Source organism: Fundulus heteroclitus, chromosome 1 (assembly GCF_011125445.2).
Source record: "Fundulus heteroclitus isolate FHET01 chromosome 1, MU-UCD_Fhet_4.1, whole genome shotgun sequence".
NCBI classification, from domain to species: Eukaryota; Metazoa; Chordata; class Actinopteri; order Cyprinodontiformes; family Fundulidae; genus Fundulus; species Fundulus heteroclitus.
In genome coordinates this window covers 103,583-122,820 of record NC_046361.1, presented here as the reverse complement: position 1 = coordinate 122,820, position 19,238 = coordinate 103,583, and the positions used below count along the sequence as shown (strand labels likewise).

Here is a 19,238-nt window from a genome sequence, read left to right as displayed (position 1 = left end):
TCTTCTTCTTCTTCTTCTTTAGGATTTAACGGCAGCTTGCATCCATTGTTGTTGCATTACTGCCATCTATTGGATCCTAATATATATCCTTCAAATCCTCATCATGATCCCAGATTTTTTTTAAAAACGAAAAATCTTCTTCTTCCCCTCAATACTATTTAACTTTTCAGCCACATTCTCAAATTTCAATTCCCCATTAACACCTAACTAACAACTAATAAAAACGTGTTCCATTGTTTCTACATTTCCACACCAACTACAAAAACCAGTAGGATGTTTCCCCATCTTAAAAAGAGTGCCATTTAATAAACTGTGACTGGTTCTTATTCTATTAATGATTATCTCCTCCCTCCTATTTATTCCTCTAATCCTTGTTACATCAACTGTTTTTTGTATACTATACAACTGCCTTCCGTTTATTTTATTATCCCATCTAATTTTCCATATCTTCTTGCTTTCTGTCCAAACTATATTTTTGCCTTCAGATTTTGATAACTTTACCGGCATATCAATGTCTTCTTTTTTAATAGCCTCCTTAGCCAACCTATCTGCTCTTTCATTTCCCAAAATGCCTACATGAGCAGGAGTCCAAAATAATATTACATTTTTATTTTGTTCACATATTCTATAATAAACAACCATAATCTCATATAATATATTTTGATGATTCTTCGTACATCTCTTTTCTATACTTAATAATGCAGATAATAATTCACTACAAATTATTATTTTATTTATATTTGTATCCTCCACCCATTCTAAAGATAATAATATAGCACATAATTCTACCGCATATATACTAAGATAATTAGATGTTCTTTTTGAAATATTAATTTTTAATTCAGGAATCACTACAGCTATACTAATTACTTCATTTTTTGGATTTTCCGAACCATCAGTATAAATTTGCAAATAATCATTATATTTAATCTGTATTTGATTATAAAATTCTTGACAGATATCTATTATATTTCCTTTCTTAATATTTAATAATGATCTATCTATATTGATATATTTTCATATCCATAGACATAATCTAAGAGTAGACGTGGGTTCTGCCTATGCTGCGATGCGTCAGAGCGTCCGCCATCTTAAAGGTGGCAAATCTGCAGTTACTCAGTCACTTAAACAGTATCAGAGGGACTTTAATCTCTGAATATACTTTGTATTCGTAGTATTGTTTTGTAATATTAAAATGTTTATTTTCGTATCCCTTTAGCTTCATTCTCCTGAATTTATTCTCCTAAAGAATAAAAATATTTAAAATAATCTAACCTGGCCCTAATACTCCAGGAGCGAAATAATTCTGCAAACTATGATTATTCTGGAAATGTTCCCCCTTAATTCTCATAATATGATGTTTTTATCATAACATTATCACTTTTGTGTTTGTTTGTTTATTTTTACTTTATTGACCTAGGACTTTTTTTCCTCGTATTATTAATTTTACCTCTTTAATACTCACCTAAAAAGTCTGTTCCTAAAGGTTCACATGTGACGCGGTTTTATGAAATAATGAAGACCACAATGTTTAGATTTAACAAATTGATCCTTATATTCATAACACATACACAAAAAATATATATATATATATATATATATATATATATATATATATATATATATATATATATATATATATATATGTGTGTGTGTGTGTGTGTGTGTGTGTTTATTGCAGCACAGGAATTAGGCATCTTCTCTGATCCACGTTCACAATAACGGAACTCAACTTTTTTCTGCCACATACAATATGGCGGTGACGTTGACGTGCGAACCTGCGCCCTATGACGCGTCTACGTTCTCATCAAGTCTGTTCTCGGTAAGAACACAGGAAGATCGGACTTGACGAGAACGCGAGCACGCAGCAGAAGTATACTCGTGACGTCATCACACCCACAGCGCTTGAGCATTCCTTTAACGTTCAAAACTATTTATACACTACACCATCATATCTTATTGAAAACGTTTTTTATTTAAATTAATTTCTAAAAACTATAAAAAATATCTAAAATAATTACAGAACTGTGGGTATGTGGGGAGTTGTAACTGTTGTAGTTGCAGAGGCGATTGAATCTTCCTTAAAAATCAGCACTTTGTAGAAGCAAAATGAGCGATACGAGCATTATTGCTGTTGCTTCGGTCTTTGGTCAGCTTTACCAGCAGGCTGAAGAGGAGGTGATGCAGTTGAGGAGGAAAATCCGAGCAAGGAGAAGATTGATGCAGCAGAGGAGGCTCAGAAGGCAGGCTTTGCTCGCCCATCTATTGTCAACTGGTAGGCATTTTAAGATTGACAGCCTATTTCCTACTTTTATCTTTAAAAAAAACCCATTGATGATGATATTAAAAACGTGATCAGGTTGAAATTGTGACTATTTTTCCTATATTAATAAAAATGAAGACCCAGTTTTAACATTAATAACAGTAGGGTTAAGCTACTTTATTGCACCTCCTGACCTTCACAGCATTGATCATTAAGAAAGGAAAAAAAAAAACATTTTTATGTCTGTCCACCTTTACAGTGATTAATCTATAAATTATGTGCAGTTAGTTCAGCCCATTTTTTCAGTGAAATGGTAAAAATACCAGAGAAGGGAAGCCATTTGTTACATTTACTATACTTGACTAGTTTTACAACACTATACATTTTATCTTTTCTTTCTTGAGAACTATAATAATCTGCATGTTAAACAGGTATAGTTTTATGCATAGAAAAGGTGACAAAAAACAATTAACATTTGGCATTTTTTATTTACAGGAAGAAACAGAAACAGAATATGTGAGGATAAACACTTCTGTGCCAATCCTCCAAATATTTTTTAATGAAGGAGACCTGAAACCAGCCTTCAGGCTAAACAAGGCCACCATCGTCCTCCTCCTTCAGCTGCTGCCCATCCAGAAGGTCCATGGATGGCCACAGGAGATAGAGGTGCTGGTGACCCTCTGCTGGCTGGCCTGCGGTGCATCCTATAGGGAAACAGCTTGCCAGTAAGATCTCTTACCTTCTTGTCCTTAAATAGAGCCAGCAATTACAAGTTAATTTTATATTTGGTACAGGTCAAGTGGAGGCACGCTACAACAGGCACCACGCCAAGGCTGATAAACATCGCTGAGCGCGCCTTTGGTGGTCTGAAGACACGGTTCCATCTTCTTCAGGGTGCTGGAGGTCCGCCTGACGTTTGCCCCAAAAGTAATCGCCGCCTGCTGCATCCTCCACAATATTAGTATAGAGGCAGGGGACCAGCTAGACGTGGAGGATGAGGAGGTTGATCCAGAGGAGGACGAGGAGGTTGACCCAGAGAAGGATGACCATCCGGCGGCTGAAGACAGGGAGCTGCTCCAGCTGGCTGCATGTTTAAGTGAACATGACTACACCTGACCTAATGTAGATCAGTTGGAGTCTTGTTCACATGCTGCTTCATTTCTTTTGTTTTCACCACCTGGAAAAATACATAAAATAATGCGTAAATTAATTTTCATTCCAACTATTTTTAATTGTAAGTTTATAGGCATTGTCTGTTTGTATAAGATCTTAATGAGTTATTTCTTTGTTTTAAACCATGTTAGTAACTGTTAATAATTTGTTGAATATATTACACCTTCATTCTGTTCCAAAGATAAAACATTTGTATAAAATAAATGTCTGTTTTTTCATATACTATTATTACGATTATTTTCTTTCCCTCTTTCTCCTCTCAATTATTCATGTCCTGACTCAGAAGAAACTCACTTAGATAGGAAAAACATTTATAGAATGTATTTATTTATTTATTTTAAATGCTGCTGCCGTCCTAGGGAGACATTTACAATTTATTCCAGCAAGTATTGAGTTAATAAAGCAACACACGTCAGTCAGATAAACACAAAACAAATAAATCATAACGTAGAAGTAGAGTTGAGAAAGAATATGTTAAAATCCCGAAAAGGATCTGAAATTTACCGGAACACATTAAATAGAGAATCCAGGGACCGGAAGCCAGCAAGCAGTGGGCTTCGTACAAAGGTAAGCTGCGCTCAGACGGGCTCTGGCACCTGCTAACCGTTAGTGCTAACAACCGCTCACGCATGTAATGTACTTTTAACTAGCTGCTATGTGTTTCAAAGGTGTAGTTAGTAACATTAACTGCCAACCCTCCCTACACCCTCCAGGTTTCTCACATATTTGAGCCTTTTTAGTATTTATGTGCATGTATGTGGTGTTGCGGCTGAAGGAAAGAAACAATGTAGGCTATAAAATAAAACCGTGCATCTTTAACTTACCAGAATGAAAATGGAGGGAACACACTTTTTTCTTTTTTTTTTTTATTAATATATCAAACAAATAGTGTACAAAGACTCGTTGAGGTACAAACATTACAACATGGGTAGAAAACATTTTCAAAAAAATGGGTCTAAACAATAAGAACAGATACATAAACAATAAGGCCAATGAAAGATTATGGAGCAAGATTCAAAACAAAAGAAATGTAGAAATACTGGCAGTTACTTTTTTAGCAGATACAGATTTCAAATGTTTCAATGAGGTGTAATACAGTTTAAATTGGTTAAGAAAAAAATCAAAACAAGGAGTAGAACCTCTCCATTTACAGCAATGTATATGATATTTGACAAGAAGGAATACAATATTAACCATATCTGATATTTTACCATCAAGGTCATCAACATAATACAATATGTGAGTGATGGTTATTTCTGGAATGTCCTCAATTTTAAGGGACAACCAATTTTTAATGTCTCTCCATAGTTTAAAGGAAAAAGGACAGGAAAAAAGGAGACGATTAAGGGATTCATCCGGAGATTCACAAAAGGCACAGCATGTTAAGTCAAATTTAAATATTTTGTGCAAAAACTCTGCCACTGGGTAAATATTGTGAGAGATTTTAAAGTGAGTCTCTTTAACCTTTGGTGAAACCGACCATTTAACATACTTAGAGAACGCCTTCTCAAATATAGGCAAATTGGTTGTTTTCAAAAAACTGTTACAGTAATCATTAAATAATTTGGATTTAAATGGAGTCACAAGCATCACATTATTACATTTTTTATCAGTCACACAATATTCTCCAATTTTCAATTTGGGTAAAGATAGATTAACATTTGAATATGTTAAGGTGTTTTGGATGAGATGGATCAGAGCTACAGAAATAGCTTTGCATACCTTTAGATATTCATTACAAGTACAGTACAGATTAAATTTGTTGGTAAAATCTCTATGATTTAGCAAAACACCATTGCTGTCCATTAAATCAGTTACAAACAAAATACCTTTTTCATACCAGTCGGTTTTATTAATATTGATCTGTTATTCCACACTACGGATCCATGAGGGGTAAAGTTGTGAGTAAATATCATCTTCCAAAAATGTAAAACTTGTTTATGAAAGTTAGACAGCGAAATGGTAATTTTGGTTAATTCAAAATCACATTTAAGCAAGAAATCCAAGCCACCAAGCTTTTTAAATATAGATTTAGGAATATGAAACCACATTGAATTGGAATGAGACAAAAAGGTCTTTAGCCAATTTATCCTAAATGAACCAACCAAAGCCTCAAAATCTAAAGCTCTAATACCACCTTTATCATAATCTTTAACAAGATGTGATCGTCGTAGATAGTGAGTTTTATTCCTCCAGATAAATTGAAAGATTATTGAATTACCTTTTCTAATATTTTTGTCAGAAATAAAAGCAGAATGGCATGGATAATTTAGATACTCCTTCAGCTTTGGATAAAAGAGTTCGTGCAAAAATAGTCAGATCTCTCGTTAACCAATGACTCAAAGATCTCTTCATGCCATTTAAGCAACTACCAATGTTTTCCTCCTCTCGTCTAATAACATTTTTCGAAATTAATATTCCCAGGTATTTAACTTCGGACTTAACTGTAATAGAGGCAAGAGACGCCTCAGAGCTGGAATGGATCGGCAAAAGTTCGCATTTATTAATTATTGAGAGACAGACCAGATGTCATGTTTTTGTGAGGAACCCGAACACAACCACACACAGAGTTCTGTTTTGTGAGTTTTATTGAAGATGAAGACCAGAGTTCAGACCAGATGGAAGCAGGAGGCTGTTAGTGGCTGAGGCTGGCAAGCTGGATGGAGACGGAGCATGGAGGCAGCAGGAGCAGCAACACAGCAGAGTGGAGACTTGGAACTAGAACTTGACAGCAGCACGGCAGAGTAGAGACTTGGGACCAGAACTAGACCAGCAGAATTAAGCAGCATGACTGAATGAATACTTGCTGGACCGGAGTGGAAGCAGAACCAGAACCACAGCAGGCGGACGGACGGAGATGATGGGAACCCGGGCTTGTAATGAAAAGGTAAGGTGAGCAGTCAAGAGCATAGGTAACAGACGAGCCGACAGGGAAGGGCAAACTGAGGGAGGTTTAAATAGTGAAGCTGACAGGTGGACTGAGTCCTGGCTTGATTAGTGGCTGGCAGGTGTAGATGATTGCTGAGGTGGAGAGGAGACTGGGGTGTATGGAGGATGAAAAGTGCCCTGAATATGTGCATGGTGCAGCAGACAAAGCTGCACCATGACACCAGATGCTTTGGAAAACTTTGAAATGGATTTAAGCGCAACGTCTACCATAGTTTTATCTCTTAGAAAAATTGTTGTGTCATCAGCAAATTGACTTATTTTGAATTCCCTGTGTTGAGAATTAAAAATATATGTTAGTTGGGGTTACTGAGGAAAGCAGAGTGGGGTCTGTCCCTCCCTGCTCCAGCGTAAGATAAACATGGAGTTTTATTGCCCTGAAGGGGTGGGTCAGAAGGAGAGGAGATCAGTCATCCTCCCTCTGAGCCATGCAGGAGGAGTTTAAAGTTGATAAAAGGAATGTCTTGGTAAAACTTACTTCAGACAGACAGACTTATCCACCGCGGTGAGAACAACATCTTGTAATGGTATGTACTCTGTCTCCATATTTAATTTCTATAAATTAAATATGTATTTAAACCGTTCTACCTCTGATCAATGATTCCTTATTTTATCGTCAAATCTTAAACCGGGGTAAAAATGGGCCTTTAGTAGCGAAGCAGGATTAGGCCAATAATACATAAATCACACCTGTCAAAAACTTTGATTCCATGTAAATTAGAATTTTTCATAATTAGTAAGGTAAGCATTTGCGTTGTTAGTATAAATAATTTAGGTGAAATTGGGCAACCCTGTCTGATTCCTCTTGACATAGAGAAACTAGGTGTCATACTTGTTCCCAAGGAAACTGAACTACTTATATCACTGTAAAATAATCTAATTATATTACAAAAGTTTTCCCCAAAGCCAAAATATTTTAAGGTTTTTATTATAAAGCAATGTTCCAGTGAGTCAAAAGCCTTAAAGAAATCCAGAAATAAAATAAAACTGTCACTATCAATAAAGTTCCGATAATCAATCATATCAAAAATCAGTCTAGTATGATGATGGATATTTCTTCCCTTTAAAAAGGCTGACTGGCATTCATTAATAATCAAACCTAATCCACTGTTTAAGCGATTGGCATAAACAAGAGCTAAAATTTTGTAGTCTGTACATAAAAGAGTGATCGGTCTCCAATTGTCCAGTGATAAAGGATCTTTGTTGGCTTTGGGGATCAGAGTAATCAAACCTCGCTTCATAGTGGGAGAAAGATTATTGTTTGAAATGCATTCCAGCAGGGCCTCAAATAATAGTTTTCGTAAATCTTTCCAAAAAAAAGTATAAAATTCCGTAGTTAACCCGTCTAGGCCTGGAGATTTACCCTTTGCCATTTTTTGTATTGCCACGTCAAGCTGTTCGATTCTTAAGTCATCTTCCATAATATTTTTAAAATCAAGATACATTTTTTCAACAGAATCCTGAATTTCATCGAAAAAAGACTGGCAGTTGGATTCCGAATACTTAGAACAATAAAGATTGCTATAAAAATGTTTAACTGTGGCATGTATTAAATCCAGGTCTTCAGTGATATTACCATTAATAATTAGTTTCTGAATCTTCTTTTTGGACTGTCTCTGCTTCTCAAGATTTAAAAAATATGAAGAGTTCTTTTCCCCGTCTTCAATCCACCGAGCCCTGGAGTGAATGAAAGCCCCCCTAGCTTTATCTAGCAAAACATCATCTAGTTGAGATTTGAAGACATCAAGCTGACTCAGCTCTTCAGACGATAAAACTGGTTTTGAACATAGAGAATTAATATTGCCAATAAGTTGGGATTGTTTCTGTCTCCTCAGTTTTGAAGCAAGTTTGCCTGCCTTTATCGCTGTAGACCTGACATTAAATTTGAACCATTCCCACTTATTTAAGGGCGACAGATCCATTATTGAGATATCCTGAAGAAGGTTCAGAACTTCTGCACAAAACGTTTTATTATTCAGTAGATTACTATTAAATTTCCAAGTTAAATTTGAAGGTGGTTTGGATTTACTTAAGGAGAGAAACAAGGTGACTGAACAATGATCTGTTAGAGGAGCGGCTGAGATTTCCCAGCTTGAAATATTATTTAACATATTATGAGGGATTAACCAGTAATCTAGCCTAGAGCTCTGGCCATTTCCAGAAGGATTGAACCAGGAGTATTGTCTGGTATCAGGATTTCTAATCCTCCAGCAGTCTGTCAAATTTGTATTATAGGTCAAGTTTACAAAAATATCGTCGTATATATGGTGCTCCCCCCGAGTGGGGAGACGGTCAATCGATCCATCTGGAGTTACGTTGAAATCTCCACCCAAAACAACCTGATCAGTGGCATATTTTGTTTTCCATTGTTTTATCATTTCTCCGATGTCAGCAAAAAATATACTATACGTCCCTTTAATATTATATCCATATACACACACCAGAATTATCTTATTTCCACCAATCTCCACTATTACAGTTACCCAGTGGCCATTTGTATCACTGATATGCTCCATCAAAGAACCTGGGAATTTACGAAACATAATCATAAACCCCAGCAGAATGTGAAGTACCATGACTGAAATAAATATGGTCACCCCATTGAAGTTTCCAAAATTTAGCCTCCTCATTGGATGAATGAGTTTCCTGCAGAAAAAAACAATTTGCCTTTTGCTCTTTGCAATAAAGAAAAGTAGCCTTACGTTTGACATTATTTTTCAACCCCCTAGCATTAAGTGAAAGTAAAGACAACATGAAATAAACACAGTAGTTGTGCAAAAACTAAGCTCAGGAACGATGAGCAGGAATGAGATAACAGCCAATAACAATTATAACGAAAAGTGCAATAGCCCATTAAACAAATACGAACATATTATGCCATACCAGTGGCAATAAAGAGGCACGGTGGAGTACTTAGTCAGGGTCCACTCTTCGATTATCGATCAGGGCAAAACCTTCCTTCAAATAAGCACGTTTGCCACGGCTCCTGGCTTCCTGAACCAGGGGCCACAGTTTAGCCCGGGCGATCCTGTCCTCCTTGGAAAAGTCCTCTCTGAAGCTGATGTGCATTTCTTTACAAACGTTAGCATCTTTGGATTTTTTCCAGACCTCATCTCGCATGGTTCGCAACCCGAACTGAACGATGACGGCTCTGGGACGGTTGTTAGCCGAAGCGGCGTCAGCTTTTTTCCCCAATCTGTGAACGGTGTCGACCGTATCCTGCAGCCGATCCACGGAGACAGGAATGATCCTCGTGAGGATCCCGATGATGGAATTCCGTATGTTTTCATCATCTTTCTCAGGCAGTCCGGTCACCCTCAGGTTCCAGCGTCTCTTGTAACGAGCATGGTCCTCACAGGAGATCCTCAGCGCTGTGTTTTCTTTTTTGAGAAGGTTCACCGTAGCTTGAAGCTCTGTTATGGCTTTCTTATTTACATCAATGGCGACAGTATTAGCTTCAATACGTTTTTCAATACTTCTCAAAATTTCAGTCTGATTATCCATCTTTGTATTAAGCTCTCCTATCGCTCGAAGAATAGCGTTCGCTGTGTCTTCCTTACATTCAGTCTCCTGTAGCTTCATTTTCTTTTTAGTTTTGTTCTTAATGGGTGTATGCTCCCGGTTTACCTTTTGATCTTTACAAGAAGGATCAGTCGCGGCCCCGGCCAACTCCATTTCTTCAATAACATCATCATCGCAAGCCTCTTGAAGAGCCGACCGGCTGTAGTCGTGGTCAGACATGCTTGCCTCCGTATACAAATTCACAGACGGTGAAAAAAGCAACAGGAAGGCTGAATTTGTTTCAAAAAGTTGTTAAACTAAGGACAAAAACCATTTAGGCGTTCAAATACCCAAAGATTTATCTACCCTATACGAATACAATTATGTCTCATTAACATCAGAAATTAAGGCTGATTTGCAACGCTGGTCATTATTGCCTATGAATATGTACAATTGGATAGATATAATAAAAATTAATCTTTTACCTAGGTTTCTTTACGTATTTCAGGCACTCCCTGTTTATGTACCCCCCAAGCAATTCAATGATTGGAACAGGATAATTTAGAAGTTTATATGGGGTAAACAAAAACCGAGAGTAAAATTTCAGACATTACAATTGAGAAAGGACAAGGGTGGACTGGGTCTACCATGCTTGGAAGATTATTATCGAGCAGCTCAGATGCGGGTTCTGATTGGGTGGTGTGATCCTGCTTGTGAGGCTAAATGGAAAGAGATAGATCAGTCCTACTGTGAGATACCCCTTCAATCACTGCTTGGAGACCTATCTCAAATTAAAAAACTTTTAGATGCAGACCAAATCCCTACGTGGCAAAAAGTACCATTAGACACATGGTATAAATTACTTAAAGACGATAAAATCGAAAGAAGCGCCCGCATTTTGAGGTGGCCAGCATATGACACAAATTTCCTACCTGCAAAAATAGATAAGAGATTCACACAATGGACACATAAGGGCCTAACGGGTTACTGGAAGATTTCAGACAGTAATGTACTGAAAGATTACCAGCAACTTGTGGGAATTTATAATTTGGAAAAACAGGACTTTTTCAGGTACCTCCAGTTAAGACACCACTATGACAGAAATATAAAGTTTGTAGGAGAGGAAGACATGGGCCTAGTTAATATCCTTTTGGATTCATGTAAAGGAAATGCTCCAAAGAAACAGATATCCAGACTATACTTATGTTTACAAATGGGAAGAAATCTTCATACAACATATATTAAGGCTAGATGGGAAAAAGAAGCGAAAATATTAATAACTGACGAAGACTGGTTAAATATATGCAATACTGTCACAGTTACTTCCAGCTCAGATTTATGGCGAGAATTTTCATGGAAGAACTTGGTACGATTTTTCATTACACCTAGTATTAAGAGCAAACAATGTAAGGACCCTGACAGGGCTCAGTGCTGGAGGAACTGTGGGAATATGTCAGCGGGACATTTCCATATTTTTTGGGACTGCACTAGGATCACACCCTACTGGACAGAAGTCACAAGAGAAATTAACAATGTCATGGACCTGAACTTGACGTACAATTTGACTGTATCTTACCTATGTAATCTACCTCAAGGACTGAGGAAATCAGACAAATACCTCCTATTAATATTATTGGCAGGTGCGAAAAAAGCCATAACCCGCAAATGGTTATGTGCGGACCCCCCTTCGATCCTGGACTGGAGGGATATTATCAAGGAAATATGCATTATGGAAAGACTGACTTTCTCATTAAGACTGGCTGTCGAGAAGTGTAAGAAATACTGGGCAAAATGGGATCTTTATCTAAAACGGAATATATTGTAATTTAACACTTACCATGTGTTTGTCGCTCTCATTTACTCAGTTCTTTACTGGCCTGTACTCTGTAGTTTTCTTTCTGATGTAGTGTCCTTTGTTTACACTAGATGCTCGGACTGTTTTGTTTTTGGGCTGTAATGTTCTGTTCTTTGTATATATGGTATAAAAGAAAAAAAATATATAAAAAAAAATTTAAATTTTTTTTTTTTTTTTAAAAAGGCATAAAAAAAAAAAAAACTAAGGACAAAAACCCCAAGGCGCTCTAAGACAGGGGCTAAAGCACAAAACAAGGTTCAATTTTGGCTAAAAAAACGACTGTATGCTAGAGCCTGCAAAAACACCACCTCTCACTCCGCCATCTTGGGACCTCATGGAGGGAACACACTCTCATTGACATCGGGATACTGTGGAAAGTTATGATCGGTAGCCTTAAAGCCGCGATCCAAGCGAGCCGACGACTCTTTGTTATCTCTGACACTTGTTCTCCATGGTTCCGCCTCCAGGTAGGAAAGCGGTGGAAAGTTAACCCATTTTCTATGTTTTTCCCATGGCGATCATGTGTTGCGCTGTTACAGCCCACAACACAGCAACGGTTTACCATGGTTGAAATCAAGTTAAGGTAAAATTAATCAAATTAAAAGACGGGTGAGAGAGGGAGTACAGTACGCGGTAGTCATAGGCAGTAGTCTGAGTAGCGGCGGCGGGGCATTCAATATGGCGGCCACACAAAGTAATACGTCATGACGCCCAAGCCCTATTACAACTCCCCAGAAATTCCCGCTATTGCTGGTTTTATACCCACAGTTCTGTAATTTTTTTTGACATTTTATTAGACTATTTAGAAATTAATAAAAAAAAAACGTTTTCAATAAGATATGATGGTGTAGTGTATAAATAGTTTTGAACATTAAAGAAATGCTCAAGAGCTGCGGGTGTGATGACGTCACGAGTACGCTTCTGTTCCAATACACAATACGTGCTGCGTGCTCGCGTTCTCGTCAAGTCCGATCTTCCTGTGTTCTTACCGAGAACAGACTTGACGAGAACGCGAGTCCGTACTCGCGTTCTCGTGAATTGAGAAACGGCCTCTTTCTCTCTTGTTCTACTAATCAGGAGGGCGGTGATCGTCCCTGTCTTTGAACTCAATAGCACCCGTAGTGGCCCCAACCTCTACTCTCACGTCATCATACATCATGCAAGTCCACCCGGCCTGGGATGGGGGTCATTCCACCGTATGGGTGCCATTTCCGTCCACAGGGAATTATATTAATAAATATATATGACAATTAGTTTTAGAATATACTTTATTAAAAAAAATGTCCTGTATGTGATCTAATGGGAAATTTGGGATATGTGATCAAGAGGAGCAATAAAAACTAAAATAAATGCTGGGGGAAAAAAAACAGCATTGTCACCTGTCATCACTCTATGGCGTTGCACTTTACTATAAAACATAATAAATTAAATCCTAAAGAAATTTGGTTTTCTTTTTTTGGCATTTTTGTGTAACTGGTTATATCTATGATTTGCATTTCTTTCTTTAAAAAGAAAGCTATTATAATTTTGTTAAAATACACATTTTGGTTGTGTCCTTGGCTTTTCACTCAGTCCTGTTACCTAAACGTATTAGCCCATTCAGTAAAGTTCAGAATTTCCAGAAGTCACATGCTCAACAGGACGTTTTATCACTTTGATCCTCTGAAAGTCATCGGAACATCATCGTCTCTTACCGGCGCTAAGAAGCCTTTAGGCATCCCACAATCATTTGTGTGACGTATCAGCGCAGCTCCCTCACGGAAATCAACGAAGATCTCCGGAGAGAAGAGAGCGTACACTTTGTAGTTCATTTTTGGAAGGCTGCAGCCCAGATTTGCCTCGTGGAGATTTACCATAACATCAAGGATAGAAAAGAACTGCGACAGCACCTTGTTACCCTTCACCCCCCAGCTATCATCAGAGCAAGCAGCAGATCACCAACCAAGCCACCTAGAAAAGGCAGCACAAGTTTGTTTTCATTCAAGACGATAATCAAATTAGTTGATAAGCTTTGAGAAAAGCTTTTTGGTCCCATGAGTTTTGGTAACAGGACTGAAAAACAATTCAAGCCTCTTTGGCTTAAAAGCTTTATAAAATACGTAAATAAAATGCCCTGAGATTGACCAATGCTCATTTTGAATAGTTACATATGTTAGTTACTAAATTCATATTAAAAAAAAACCCGTAAATAAAGAAATTAATTTTCGAGACTTACTACAAAGAAATGGAACCCATCCGGTGGAATGGGCCGTTTGTAAAGTTACACAGTCCAACATTTACAGCAATATTTTGGGTTATTCAGTAAATAATGAAAATCCATCCATCCATTTTCTAACACTCTTATCCCTTGTGGGGTCGCGAGGGGTGCTGGTGCCTATCTCCAGCTGTCGATGGCCGAGAGGCGGGGTACACCCTGGACAGGTCGCCAGTCCATCGCAGGGCAACTCAGAGACAGACAGGACAAACAACCATTCACACACACACCTAATGGAAATTTAGAGAGGCCAATTAACCTAACAATCATGTTTTTGGACTGTAGTCACGTAATTTTTAAATAATATAATAGTCCTTGAGGAATGTCCGATTACAGCGTGGACTTGCACAAAGTCCTAGCAAAATCACAAATGAAGCTGTGAAAGAAGATGTATCAGTGCATTAATCTAATCAGCAGACTGCATTGCTACTAAATAGCGTGTAAACACTGTCTTACTGCCGTAGCAATGGTAGCTTCCAAAAATGTATGTAGTCATCATTACTCTACACCTGGGGTCACCACATGTTGACCCACAAGCCTGTTCTAAAAAAGAACAGCACTTTCCACCAGTAAGTTGCATCTAAAATGTTATTTCATTCTCCATTATGCTTTTATATAGATTTAAAAATGACAATATAACAAAGCATGAAAAATGTGTTTATTTTACATAAAGTTAAAGTGAACCCTGATTCTTTTTAGTTCAAAACTCAGTACTGGTAGCCCTTCATATGACTGTACTAATGAAGTAATTATCAGTTTCTAAAAGTTGGTGATCCCTGCTCTACACAGAGGTGGCGAAAGGGGTTGCATGAGGGGGTCTTAAGATCCTCCTGAAAATGGCTGATCCCCCACTCCGAAACCAGCATCATTGATGATTATAGATATTTTGTGGTTGATTATTCACCTGATCCATAGATCAAATCACGGCTTTCATGGCTGCTCTGTGTGGTCTCATGTCTATCAAACTGGCCCTGGATCTGTGCCACATGTTTGTTAGAAAAAAAGCATTCCCATGGGCCTGCAGCTCCAAACAATAAAGGGACACAGCTCATTTCAGAGCAGCTGCAGAGGCAAGAGGGGAGCCTGGTTTGTGTGTGCGCTCAGCAAGAGGTGGCATAACTGGATGAAGTTAGCAGTACAACCTGGATGCTGACCCAAAATAGACTGATTGTAAGTTATCGCTAATCACTTATAAAAACTATTTAAAAATTCAATATGGTTACATAGTGACAATGAAAACTCTTCTTATATTCACCCAGCAAGAATTTAGGTCCAGGATGATACATTTTCCACTCTGGTAAAAAGGTTTTCTGTGATTTGCTTGAGTTAGTTTGATATTTGTTGAATCATTAAAAGCAGTCAGTAAGTAACATGCATTTCACATTTTTTACACGCTATATCCTGAGACCAGTAAATCCTTTATTTGTATTACTATTATTTCCTGCTTCAAATTTCATTGGACCCTCCTATAAAAACTCTGGACCCCCCTTTGCCCCCACCCCTAATTCTCTGGTGCCGTCACTGTCTCTACCCGAATACGGCCTGTTCAGAAATCAAAGCACTGCTTATTAACTTGATATAACACTTATTTAAGGATTTTAGGTGCAAAATATTAGTTGAATTGAGAAAGTTTCCATGGTTTCCTGAAATGATGGCTGTAACCACAACCTGTTTTACCTGCAGATCTAGTTTACCTGATTTACAGGGGCATATAGTAGATGATCTTTATTACACTATCAATCTAAAGAAATGCATTTACATAAAATGTATGAATCTTTTATATATAAAAAAACACAACATGTAGTTGCTTTAAGTAAATATTCTGTCTACAATTAGCAGTACAATTTGACTAGAACTGGGGGCTTGGGCGTCATGACGTATTACTTTCGGTGGCCGCCAAGTTGACTGCCTCCGCCGCCGCTACTCAGACTACTGCCTATGACTACCGCGTACTGTACTCCCTCGCTCAGCCATGATTTAATTTGATTAATTTCACCTTAACTTGATTTCAACCATGGTAAATTGTTGCTGTATTGTGGGCTGTAACAGCGCAACACATGATCGCCATGGGAAAAACATAGAAAATGGGTTAACTTTCCACCGCTTTCCTGCCTGGAGGTAACCTGACGCCGCCAGATAGATTTGCTTTGCATATCCATCTGGAAACCTTCTGTTGAAGTAATTTTGGGAAGGGGCGAAAATACTGGTTAGCTGATTGGGCTATGTTGGTGATAGACGGGCCAAATAAACCAATCAGATCAACAAAGCATATGACCATAGCTCTCAACTCTCACGCATTGACTGTGTGACATACGCATTTCACTAACTTCACACGCAACACATGACATTTCACACGCAAACATGGAATTTCTCACGCATAAAAATCACAAAGCCCATCTGGGCTGCGGACCACAAAACTCCGCCTTCTGCTGAGCTGTTTCGGCTTCTTTCACAGCTTGTGGCCATTGTGGCTGCAGTTCGTGTTAACAGAGCAGCAGGAAGAGTGATCAGAGTTATGAATAATTTTAGTCTTAACAGTGGTGAAAGTGAGCCGGTACGGTCCTGTACCGCGTACACAGGCGGGGGGAGAGCTGCTGCCAGATTACCAGTTCATTCAGAACCAGCCATGGCTGCACGCTGGATAATAAAACAGTTCTGCTAACCAGATGCAGTTTAAAAAGCCACTTAGTCTGTTTATAAGTTTCGTTTTTATTAATTCTGCATTTTTTAACTACATGCACCGTATTTCTGTGCCTCAGCGCTTGCTCCTCTCCCCCCTCCTTTCCCTCGGAGCAGGTGCTTTTATCACCATTAACCATTCACAACGTGAATCACTACGTTTAATTCCCTCACATCGGTAGCAACGTGTGCCAGTTAAAGTCAATAGAAGAGCTGTAGCTGTATTTCATGTTATTTTTTTTAACAACATAGAATCAGTGGCGCTTCGGTGGGCGTGCTGCCTCGCGCTTTAATTCGGGTGCGCACTTTTAAGGGTCATTTTAAAGAACTTGTAACATCAGGGGCATCATCTCGGACCTGTCAGTACCCCTGTTCCCTTTATAGGAGCCCTTTACAGTAATTATGCATTTCCCCATTCTTTATCCATCGCACGCAGCGCACGGGGGTAAAATCCCCCCACCTCACCGCCCACAGCGTACTGACGAGAGCAATAGAAATTCGTCTGATCAGCGGGGCGACTGACTGAGAAACCTGTTGCTGTGAAAGGTGATGAGAATGTTATAAACTGTAACAGTCTAGAAGTGCATTGAGCTGAAAAGAGGGAGACATCAGCAGCTGGATCGTGCGTAAAGACGCAGAGGGAACCTCTGTGTGCTTCAGTGTTGCTGCTGAGGGGAAATTGTTGACCATAAAGGCTTGATGAAACTCAGCCTGATTCACCAATCAGGTTATAGATTTACAATGATAAACAACCCATAGATGAATGTGTAACAGTGTAATAATTCAGTATTTTATTAATTTTATTCAGTATTATTTGAACAATTGTGTATTTTTTTTATGTCTTAATCCATTAACTGAACAATAAAGTATTAATACGTCTCTTTCTCTTTTTAACAAAAGTAATACATGTCTACTTCATTGTCTGGTGGGATAAAAATGAGATGGAGATGACTCCACGGCTCTTCCAGGGTCAGGTTAGCCACGCCCCCAAACAAGCCCTAGCATAATCTCACTCTTAACTTTTGATAAAAGTTGAGAGGTCTGATATGACGTACTCGTCAACATGCTTCGTCGTCGCTCGTAACAGAGCGACGACGAAAACACAACCACAAGCCAAGCTACTCTTGCTGCTGCAGGTAAAGGCTCGTTAACTCAGCAGAGAAATACTCTGTAATTCCGATAAAACTTGCTCGATAGCCACGCTAACGCTAGTTTCATCGGCTGAAGCCGCCATGTTCTTTAGACTGAACTGTCGCGCTTCTTGTTGCGTCACACCTCTACCCGCCTCAAAGCCAACGCTGATTGGACGTTCGTTTGGTGAACGGCTCCAAATTTTCTTTAACGGAGAGTAGCCAGACTGATCTGCGAGTGAAACCTTGAAAGCTCGGGAGATCAGGATGGTCTCACGAGGCTAGCCTGGAGGCGCAACCATGGAGAACAAGTGTCAGAGATAAAAAGAGTCGTCAGCTCGCTTGGATCGCGGCTTTAAGACGATCGATCATAACTTTCCACAGTATCCCGATGTCAATGAGAGTGTGTTCCCAGCATTTTCATTCTGGTAAGTTAAAGATGCACGGTTTTATTTTATAGCCTACATTGTTTCTTTCCTTCAACCGCGACACCACATACATGCACATAAATACTAAAACGGCAGCGGGAAAAGGCTCAAATACGTGAGAAACCGGGAGGGTTTAGGAAGGGTTGGCAGTTAACGTTACTAACTACACCTTTGAAACACATAGCAGCTAGTTAAAAGTACATTACATGCGTGAGTGGTTGTTAGCACTAACGGTTAGCAGGTGCCAGAGCCCGTCTGAGCACAGCCTACCTTTGCGAATAACTGTGTTCCCACTGTTTGCTGGCTTTATGAGCTGCAGCTCCTGAACCCATCCATTCGTGAACTGCACTTGAGACTCCAAGGACTTGTAGCTTTGGAACTGTTCTGAAGTATAGGCACTCACACCACAAACAAGGTAGCCGAAGACGTCCGATATGCAAAACAGTGGCAACAAGTGGTCGTCGGCGCTCCACAATGATGATTTTGTCAACATACCGGTCCCTGGCTTCTCTATTTAATGTGTCCCGGTAAATTTCAGATCCTTTTCGGGATTTTAAAATTTTTTCTATCTATTCTTTCTCAACTCTACTTCTACGTCTCTTCGTTCAACGTTATGTCAGAGGTACTTTAACGTTGCGTTGCCATCAACATGGCCGCCACGTCCCACAATGCAACGCGGATCCCAAGCCCTATAAGGGCTTGGGATACGCGTTGCATTGTGAGCAGCTTTTGTCTGAGTGTTATTGAATAGTTCTGGATCAGTCTTGAAGTCTTCTACCCTTTGAGGATCTATGCATTGCTGCGTGTGTGTATTCCTAAATTTCCAGTTTTTCGCACTTTACACCAAAGTTGTCACCCCTAACCCTAACCATTTTCAACATGTGATAAAACTAAAGCTCTAATAAACAATAAAAAAGATTGGAAGTCGATTTTACTGCATACCACTAGAGGGCGCGTGTGTATTACAGATTGAGCACTTCTGTAGTCAAGGTTTAACGCTTTGACGCTT

At 38.8% G+C, this 19,238-nt stretch overlaps 1 protein-coding gene across 1 annotated transcript; it reads right to left on the bottom strand.

The window, feature by feature from the left end:
- Window positions 1-9,044: 9,044 nt before the first annotated feature.
- On the bottom strand, window positions 9,045-12,006 carry LOC118563811. Its single transcript, XM_036139758.1, has 2 exons — window positions 11,954-12,006; window positions 9,045-10,214 (listed from the first exon to the last, which is right to left on the bottom strand). Exon 2 carries the CDS (start codon window positions 10,121-10,123, stop codon window positions 9,296-9,298), a length of 828 nt encoding a protein of 275 aa, XP_035995651.1. The 5' UTR covers window positions 10,124-10,214; window positions 11,954-12,006; the 3' UTR covers window positions 9,045-9,295.
- Between the last annotated feature and the right edge of the window lie 7,232 nt (window positions 12,007-19,238).

Coding starts and splice junctions, on each gene's coding strand:
- LOC118563811 (XM_036139758.1), bottom strand. CDS start 10,123: ATGTCTGACCACGACTACAGCCGGTCGGCTCTTCAAGAGGCTTGCGAT.